We start from the raw sequence: 9,657 nt of genomic DNA on the forward strand, positions 1-9,657 counted from the left end.
TCGAGACAGGGTTTCTCTGTGGCTTTGGAGGCTGTCCTGGAACTAGCTCTTGTAGACCAGGTTGGTCTCGAACTCAAAAACATCCACTGCCTCTGCCTCCCAAGTGCTGGGATTAAAGGCATGCGCCACTAAGCCTGGCTTTTTTGGGGGGAAGGGGAGCAGCATCTTTTTCTATATATAATTTATTTTTAGTTTATGTTCATTGATGTTTTGCTTGCATGTGTGTCAGTGTAAGGGTGTCAGAAGCCTTGGAACTGGAGTTACAGACAGATGTGAGCTGCTATGTAGTTGCTGGGAATTGAACCCTGTAACATGGTGCTGGGGCTTGAATTCAGGTTCTCATGCTTGTGTGGCAAGTGTTCTTCCCAACTAAGCCATCTCCCCAGCCCTCAGGGCTTTTGAACTAAATGAAATGGAGTAAGATAAATGGTGATGTCAGAGTCCTTTGCTCCCAGTGGAGTTAAATATTGGTTTGTTGCAATTGCATGTGTTTTTGTGCAGCACATAACAGTGTAAAATGTACTTCACAAGCCTGTGGTCCAACTTGGGAGAGGGACTCCAATCACACTTTCCCTGTGGGTCTGAGGCCAGAGGTACTGTGGGCACCTGGAGGTAAAGAGGAAGAGACCAGAGAAGAACATGGCTTAGAGAAACAGTGTTTATTCAAATACAGAAGCAGGCTAAGGGCCTGCCCTGGGCCAGGTCTATCATTACAGGAGCAGTAGGAGGCAGACTGGGGAGGAAGCATAGGTCTCGAAGCAAGGTGATGAGGGAGTCGGAATTGAGAGCAGGTACCATGGCACTTAGGCTCAGCCAGCCCGCTCTTGAGCGTGAAGAAAGTGAGACTGTATCCTGGTTCCTCTTTGGTGTACCCTAGGCTTAGTATTTGGTTCCCATGTAAGGGACCCAGTTTCCTCGTTTGGGTTAAATATGTCATTGTCTCTTCCCTAACCATGATTTGAGAGTCAGCCCAGCCAGAAAGACGCTCAGACATCTGCAGCCCAGAAGGGGTCATAACTAAAAGCCTTCTCAGCTCGGGGACTGTGCCTTCCTAGACTAACAGTCCCACTTACTTGTCACTCCCACCCAACTATAAGCAGATAGGTGCAGGATCAAGGGGCAGGTCGCAGGAGGGCTGGCACGCAGGCTGGGAATCTGGTTGAGACAGATAAGCCCTAGAGGTTGGAGATATAGGTGGGGTAAGGGCAGGAAAGGAGTGCCTGGGGTGGGCCTCAGGCAGGTGCAGGCAGCAGGTGACCTTGACCCCCTATGGCCAGGACAAAGTCTAGAGCCCATTTTCTGTAGATCCTTTTCTGTAACTGACTTGGCTGTTCTCTCAGGGAGGGATAAGAGAGAATGGGGAAGCCGGGGCCTTGGAGTCATAGATACTCTCAGTAGGAACTCCTGGGACAGAGGGCAGCTATGGAGAAGCAGAGACGGGGTGGCAACTGCAGGATCAGGGTGGTGAGAAAAAAGTAATGCAGTGGTCTCCAGGTGCCCTGTCAGGAAATGTCCCCCTCCACACCACTCTTCCCCTAAGGCACAGTGTGGCCCTGGGGACTGGCTGAGACAGTGGTCACTGGCCAGGCTCTTGATACAGAGGCAGGAAGGGCAGCTCCGAGAAGGGGGCTTTCAGCCGAAGCACTCCACGGTCCAGGTCAATGCAGCACTGCCATGGGGACCCCGGATTTGTGGTCACCTCCCTGCCAGCTCACATCTGCTCCCCTTCCTTCTGCCTCCCCTTGCTGCCATGCCCCTGCCCCTTCAGGGAGGGAACCCGCTCTCCTGATTTTACTTTTGGGGCTAATTAAACAAGTTCCAAGTTTCACACCTCTCCGTCTTTCTCACCAGCCTGCTCTGGGCTTCCACCCTGACCCTTCCATCTCTCCTAGCATTTTGGGTCAGGCTCAAGCATGAATGAATACCTTACCTTGAGGGAAAGCAGAGTCTGCAGTCCCAGGCAAAATTCAGGGCTGTCCACATCTGCAGGAACCATTGGAAAATGAGATTGCATCTGTGACCACTGATGCCCTCCTCTGAACACGCGCCCATTTCCTTCCCAGTCCACCCATGAAGTTGAGAACAGCAGAGTGGCTAATCTGAGCATCTTGGGATGGTGCGCCGAAAACCTCTACCTTTGTCCCCCACAGCAGAGGTGAGAGGCTGGAGGACTCACCCACCACTTGGGCCGAGCATGCCACAGTCTCCTGCCCCAACTCTAGCTCCAGCTCTTCCACCTGACTTGGTGGCCCCGGTGCCAGGTCCCCACCTGGGGCTTTTGGGACTCTCTTCCCTAACCTGTGGTTAGAAAGCAAGGGTTATAGTCTCCACAGTCCCTGATTCCAGACCCCCACAATTAAAAAGCCAATACTAATCTATGTTCCCTTCCAGTCCCAGGGAGGCTTAATCTTTTCCTGCCAAGGCTGCCTGACCAACCTACCCTGCTTTTAAAAACATAATGTGTGCTGAAATATAGTTTGTCTGCCATCAAGTTCACTCTTGGTTGTGGGTTTTGTTTGGGTTGTTGGGGGAAGGCTGTGCTTTTTTTTTTTTTTTTTTTAAACAGTCTTGTGGCGCTTAAGCTGTCTCAGACATCTTATGTAGCCAAGACTGGCCTGGGGTACCTATTTCTCCCTTACCCCCAGATGTTAGATTTATAGGCTTGAGTCTAAGGCCCAGCAAAATTCCCTCTATAATATGCAGTTCAGAGCTAGGCATTGTGTCACACACCTTTAGTCCTAGCACTTGGGAGGCAGAGGCACACAGATCTCTTGAGTTTTAGGCCAGTCTACACAGTGAGACCTGGTCTCAAAAAACAAAGTGTGCAACTCAACAGTATTCAGTAGTATGTCAGAGTGCAATCATCTTCATACTTTGAAGATAATTCATCACCCCCAAAGAAACTGCATCCTAAACCCAAGTGTGGCCTGTCATCTCCACACAAACCCACACGAAGGAGGCAGAGGCAGAAGGCTGTTGAATTTGAGTCTGGGCTACATAGTGAGACCTTGTATCAAAAAAAAAAAAAAAAAAAGGAAGGGAAACCGCAAGCCCTGACCACTGGTTTAGGCTGCACTCTTACCCCAGGCGCCTGAGGCAGCCAGTAGATATCTGATTGTGCTGAGTCCCTGTGTCCACCGCCACTCGAAGCATCTGGTCCTGGCACTAAAAATTAAAGAGTGTGATGTTGGGGATGTCCTTCTGCATATATGTTTCTTATTAGTTGACTAATAAAACAATGTTTGGCCAATAGAGGCAGGAAGAGAGGAGGAGAATTCTGAGAAAGGCAGGCAGAGGGAGACTAAGAAGAGACACCATGGAGAGACGGGGAGGATAGGCTGCGCCAGGCATTCTCTGGTCAGATAAGGCCATGTAGAAATACATAGATTAGTACTTACGGGTTAATACTTAAGACAGAGCTAGCCAATAAGTCCTAGCCATCGGCCAACAGTTTTATGTTAAGTATAAGTCTCTGTGTGCTTATTTGGGCTTGAGAAGGGCTGCGGGACCTGGTGGGAAAGAAACCTCCGGCAATAGTGTTGATGAGTCCCCAATGAGGGGCCTGGGTTTGACCCCCTCGACTTCCCTTTCACAGATGGGCAAAGGGAATGAACAAGTTTTCAAAAGTGAAACTGACTCGCCCAAAAGGGAATCAAAGAAGTTGTATTCTACATGGAGAGTCCACTAAGTTAAGAAAGATCTGGGCCAGAATGGCAGTCTTATTTGTTTAGAGGAATACATGGAGGTTGAGGGCCACCTCCTCCTGATCAAAGAGCTCTAGGTCAAGAGGCGAAGAAGACAAAGCTCTTCGTCACACACTCAAATTTGGGTGACTGTGAGTGGAAGCAGGAAGACAAGTTCACTGCCTTGGGATACTGACAAGCATCAGGCGAACATGTGGATACATACACATGAGGAAGTTGGGTTTTTTAAAATTATTTAAATTTGCTTTAGTGCATGTGTGTGAAAGAGCCTGGAACTGGGGTTACAGTTGTGAGCTGCCATGTGGTTGCTGGGAATTGAACCCGGGTCCTCTGGAAGAGCAGCCAGTGCTCTTGACCACTGAGCCATCTCTCCAGCCCTTTTTTTCTTTCTTTTCTTTTTTTAAAGATTTATTTATTATCTATACAGTGTCCTGTCTGCACGTATCCCTGCAGGCCAGAAGAGGGCGCCAGGTCTGAATACAGATGGTTGTGAGCCACCATGTGGTTGCTGGGAATTGAATTCAGGTCCTCTGGAAGAGCAGATAGTGCTCTTAACTGCTGAGCCATCTCTCTAGCCCACGGAAATAGTTTTCTTGTTCCAAACATTTATTGAGCATCTATATAAGATGTATGGCTAATGGATACTTTAATGAGCACCATCACTCAGCAGTGTAAAAGAGATAAAATATGCCGCCACTCTGTAAGGTCTTTAGAAGGGTCATGGACTGAGTGCCTCAGAGCTGGGAGAGGAAGGGAGCTGTTCCCTGCTGGACAGAGACAAGCTTTCAAGGAGGAGGCAGCATCTGAGCCGGGCCTCAAGAAATAAGACATGGAGCCGGGCATTGGTGGCGCACGCCTTTAATCCCAGCACTCGGGAGGCAGAGGCAGGCGGATCTCAGTGAGTTCGAGGCCAGCCTGGTCTCCAGAACGAGTGCCAGGATAGGCTCTAAAGCTACACAGAGAAAAACCCTGTCTCGAAAAACCAAAACAAAAAAAAAAAAAAAAAAAAAAAAAGAAAAGAAAGAAAGAAAGAAGACATGGACAAGGGGTGGCTGGAGGTTAGGAAGTAAGAATGGGCAGTGGGTATTTATTGGGATGTTCCACTAGCAAGTAGGTGCTCCAGAGATGAGCCTTGGGAATGCAGAGATGGCTCAGTGGTTAAGAGTGTTTGCCAGTCTCCCAGAGGACCTGAGTTCAGTCCCTAGGTTGGGCAGCTCACAACTGCCTGCAACTCCAGCTCTAAGAGATCCAACAGCCTCTCTGGCCACTGTGCTCACACACACACATGGCATCACAAACACATACACATAAAAAGTTAAAAGTCGCCAGGCACACGCCTTTAATCCCAGCACTCGAAAGTCAGAGGCAGGTGGAAAGTTCGAGGCCAGCCTGGTCTCCAGAGTGAGTGCCAGGATAGGCTCCAAAGCTACACAGAGAAACCCTGTCTCGAAAAACCAAAACAAAAAGTTAAAAGTCTAAGATTTTTCACCTTGAAACATGAGCCCATTGTACTCACGCACACCTTCCCCTGCAAGTGAGTAAAGGATCTGCACATTTAAATCTACTTTGATGAAAGCATGGCGCTAGCACATTTAAATCTACTTTGATGAAAGCATGGGAGCATAGTACTGCTGACTGATGACATCTCACAGAGAAGACGGGCGAGACTGACAGGAAAGCGGATGCAGGGCCAGAAAAGGAGAGAAATGACTTCTCTCCATCTTTTGATCGCCAAGGCAGTGAGCAGGCTCAGCAGGCAAGTGAAAGATCCCCGGAAGACCTCTTACCTTGCAGTTGACAAGAAGAGCTGGAACCTGTGTCCCACTGGTCCTGCTGCTATCATGGCCATGGATCAGTGCCTGCACCAGGGGAGACTCCCCCTGAAGCCGCCTCTGGTTTCCCTCCACCAGGCGTCTTTGGATCACGCTGTGTGGCTGCTGGCTCCATCACAAAAACAGTGAAAGCAGATCTAAGCCCAAGACCCAGGCTACTTGCTTCCCCACCATATGCCTTGCAAACCACGGGATTCTTGCCCCCCGCTCTACCCCAGACCAGAGGAGCAGTAAGAAAATAGCTGAGGGATGGCTCAGGAGGTAGGAGCACTGGCTGCCATGCTAAAGGACCTGGGTTCAATTCCTAGCACCTAATCCCAGTATGGACCAAGTCTTGCATTGGTAGAATGGGTTTTCATCCCATCACTTGGGAAGGGAAGGGAAGAAAATCAGGACTTCAAGTACCTCAGCTACGTGGTATCTTTGAAACCAGCAAGGCTTGAGTGGCTCAAAGGGATTTTTTTTTTTAAAGATATAAGCAGAACCGGGCGTTGGTGGAAGCAGAACCGGGGCGCTTGCCTTTAATCCCAGCACTCGGAAGGAAGAGGCAGGCGGATCTCCAGCCTGGTCTCCAGAGCAAGTGCTAGGATAGGCTCCAAAGCTACACAGAGAAACCCTGTAGTGAAAAAAACCAACCAAACAAAAAGAGACAGAGAGAGAGAGCAGGAAGGAGGGAGAGAGAGATGGAGATAGATAGATAGATGGATGGATGGATAAATAGATAGATATAGATACAATTTTATGTGCATGAGTGTTTAGCCTATATGAATATCTGTGACTGTATGCATGTCTGTGCCTGTAAAGTCCAGAAGAGGACATCAGATCCCCTAGAACTGGAATTCCACTGCCATGTGTGTGCTCAAAATAAAACCTGTGTCCTGTGGAAAAGTGCTCTTAACTTGTGAGCCATCTCTCCTGCCCTAAACCAATAGCTTTAATGACATCCTAAAGCCTGTCTAAATACATAGCCTCAGACCTCCTAAATCAAGAATTTTGTTTTTGTTGTTTCCTTGTGCAAGGGTTTAAACCCAGGACCTTGTACATGCCTGGCAAATGCTCTACCATTTAGCTTCTCCTAGCCTGACTCTTGGTTTTATTTGTTTTACGACAGGATCTTCCTCTGTAGCCGGGGCTGACCGGGAACTCACTCTGTAGACCAAGCTGGCCTTGAACTCATAGAGATCCACCTGCTTCTGCCTCCCAAGATCTAGGATTAATGGCTTATGCCATCAAGCCCAGCCCAGCCTCTAAGTTTGTTTCAATAAGACTCCTGTACATTCAGGTGTGAGAAATGCTTAGGTTAAATATAAAACAACTGTACAAGCCAGATGTGGTAGTGTGTACCGACACATTTCCGATGTTCAGAAGGCAGAGGCAGGAGAATAGTCATGAGTTCAAGGTTACTCTAAGCTACGTTTAAAAAAAAAAGAAAGTAATTGGTGTTGGGGGTACACACCTTTGATCTCAGCACTCAGGAGGCAGAGAGAGGTGAATGTCTGTGAGTTCAAGGTCAGCCTGGCCTACAGAGTAAGACCCTATCTTGAAAAAAAAATTGTTATTCTCCTGTATAAAATACATCACACATACACACCTGGTATAGTGATAGACTGTTTTTGTTTGTTTGTTGTTTTGTTTGTTTGCTTGCTTTGGTGTTTGTTCATTTGTTTTGAGACAAGGTCTCTCTACGTAGCTACCCTTGACTGTCTGGGAATTTGCTATATGGACCAAGCTGGCTTTGAACTCACAGAGATCTACTTTAATTTTCCTCCCAAGTGTTGATATTAAAGGTGTGAACCACTATGCCCCATTGTGTATTTTCTAAACTGACCCCTAAATAACCCGGCTGCTGTCTGTCTGCATAGCCACCACACACGGCTTTCCTGCTTCAGTGACACTCCTGTGCCTGGCCAGCCCGGTTCACCCCAGGCTCACCCCTGCTCACCTCTCTGCTGGAAACTCCTCCTAGGGGTTTTCACTAGGCCAGTCTGAATGCACAGCTACTCATGTTTAATGACTAGAAGGGCCTTGCTTCTAACTCTGACTCCACCTGCAGGACTGGCCTCTGGGTTATTCTGCCCTCTCTCTTCCTTCCTCTCATAGCTCATTTGGTCATGATTCTCACAGATGTTATTTTTGGATTTCACCCCACCGAAGCCTGGGAAGGCCTTCAAATCAGATCTGTCTTGTTCATCTTTCTGTCCCAGGGCCCATTTCTGAAAATAGGTGCCTCCTTGACTGGAGGATTTGGGGTGGCGCAGTCATAGAAAACTTGCCTAGTATGCACAAGGACCCATCCCCAGTACTACAAATAAAGCAAAAGGAAAAAGTCACAAAATAAAATGGTTGGTTTTAGTCTAGTATGGCAGCACACTTCTATAGCCACAGCATTCAGGAGTCAGAGGCAGGAAGATCACCACCAAGATGAGGTCAGCCTGGTCTACTTAGTTCATGCTAGCCTGGGTTATATAGTGAGACCTATTTCAAAAATAAAATACAATTGTGTTGTTTATAAACTCAAAAGAAACTGTTGTAAGCCTGCCTGGACTACGTAGCAAACTCAGGCCAACAGGACTACATAGTGAGACTCTGAGAAAATAAAAAAAGTTTCCTGGAGAATGGCTATAGCCTCCCAGGCTCCACACACTCCTCCACCTGACCCTGGGAGCCTGGGATTGTTTTTCCACCGTTGGCCTCATGAGACCCTGGCAGCAAGTTGCTAGCTCTGGGAAAGTGCAGGCAGCTCAGGGCCCAAGCAGTTCCCATGCCCTTCTCTCCTCTGTGACTCCATGCTCCTCACTGTTGGAAAGTGTGTCCCAGAGCTGTGCCAAGCAAGGAGACAGGGCTCCCAGAGTGTTGCTTCTTCATCCCCAAAGTCATGGGACCTACATGCTGTAGGTCTGTGCAGGTGGCAAGTCAAAGGGGAAAGGTGAGAAGCCCTGACATCAAAAGGCTCAACCAGCTAGTCTGAGGTGGCAGCGTCCACAGGGCAACTTCTGGGCAAGACAGCTGTAGGATTATACAGAGAAGCACAAGGCCTAAACCCCTGGGCACCAAAAAACCTGCTTTCCTGCCCCCCCCCCATTCCTCAGCTTTCTCCTGTGTTCTTTGGGGACGCTGGGATTGGGTTAGGGGACTGCTGGAGGGAAAACTCAGGCGAGGAGTAGGACAGAAAGGTAAAGCCAGGTTAGTCCAAGCAGCAGAGGGAAGTGTTTGCCACCAGGGAGAAGTGGCTCCCACAGAATGGAATTCTGTATTCTCTGGACCCTCCAGAATTCACGCTAACTCAAAAGCTATGTGGAATCATAGCTAGAAGATTCCCGATGTCATTTCCCTCGTGTCTCTATTAGCCAAGCAATGTCCCAGTGCTAGGGATGAAGAAGCCCAAGTAACTCTCTCCTTACCAGATGCTCACAACTTTATCCATTTCTAGCAGATGGAGAAACCAAGGCACAGAGTCGTCATAGAGTCATAACTTTCCGAAGTGCAGTCAGAATTAGGTTCCAAACAGGGTGGCTCCAAAGCTCCCCCCTTTTTGGGGTGGGGTGTTTCCATACAGTGTTTCTCTGTGTGTCTTTGGAGCCTGTCCTGGAACTCGCTCTGTAGACCAGACTGGCTTTGAACTCACAGAGATCCGCCTGCCTCTGCCTCTCAAGTGCTGGCATTAAAGGCGTGCGCCACCAACACCCAGCTAAAGTCCATATTCTTAACCATGATATCTCTGGGGGCAAAGACTGCATGCAGCTGACCCTGAGCCCCTCAACTCCTCACAGGTAGCCTCAGACTCCATTCCCTCTGGAACCAGAATTGCTGCTGTGGTTTAGAAGGAAAGGACAGGAAGACACAGACATGGAGACTGACGGTCCATCCAGGTCAGAGCCATGTGAACCCCGATTGCCAGAAGCCCCTCAACATGTTGATGCTGGGAAAGGGTAAAAAAAGGGGGTGGAGCAGGTGTGAGGAATGAGGCAGATTCATAGGCAGCTTGGAGGGAATCTAGAAGCAGGGAGTTATAGCCCTAAGCTGACTGAGGAATCCTCCAGGCCTTGCTGTCCTCATATGCCCATTCCACAGGATTCCCAGGTCTTGTAGGCTTCTACCCAGCAGCATAGGATGAGACTTGG

The 9,657-nt window shown here is 48.7% G+C and overlaps 1 protein-coding gene across 1 annotated transcript in view; it reads right to left on the minus strand.

Moving 5' to 3' along the window:
* Positions 1–1,161: 1,161 nt before the first annotated feature.
* The window catches only part of Nrip2 (nuclear receptor interacting protein 2), an 8,916-nt gene continuing 420 nt past the window's right edge, over positions 1,162–9,657 (minus strand). The window contains exons 2-6 of the mRNA XM_027428385.2: positions 5,492–5,641; positions 3,083–3,165; positions 2,177–2,298; positions 1,931–1,983; positions 1,162–1,669 (exon numbers count right to left, since the gene is read on the minus strand). Of these exons, the coding sequence (XP_027284186.1) occupies positions 1,577–1,669; positions 1,931–1,983; positions 2,177–2,298; positions 3,083–3,165; positions 5,492–5,641 (501 nt within the window). The 3' untranslated portion in view covers positions 1,162–1,576. The remainder of the gene's footprint in view (positions 1,670–1,930; positions 1,984–2,176; positions 2,299–3,082; positions 3,166–5,491; positions 5,642–9,657) is intronic.

This window comes from Cricetulus griseus, chromosome 8 (genome assembly GCF_003668045.3).
Source record: "Cricetulus griseus strain 17A/GY chromosome 8, alternate assembly CriGri-PICRH-1.0, whole genome shotgun sequence".
NCBI lineage: Eukaryota > Metazoa > Chordata > Mammalia > Rodentia > Cricetidae > Cricetulus > Cricetulus griseus.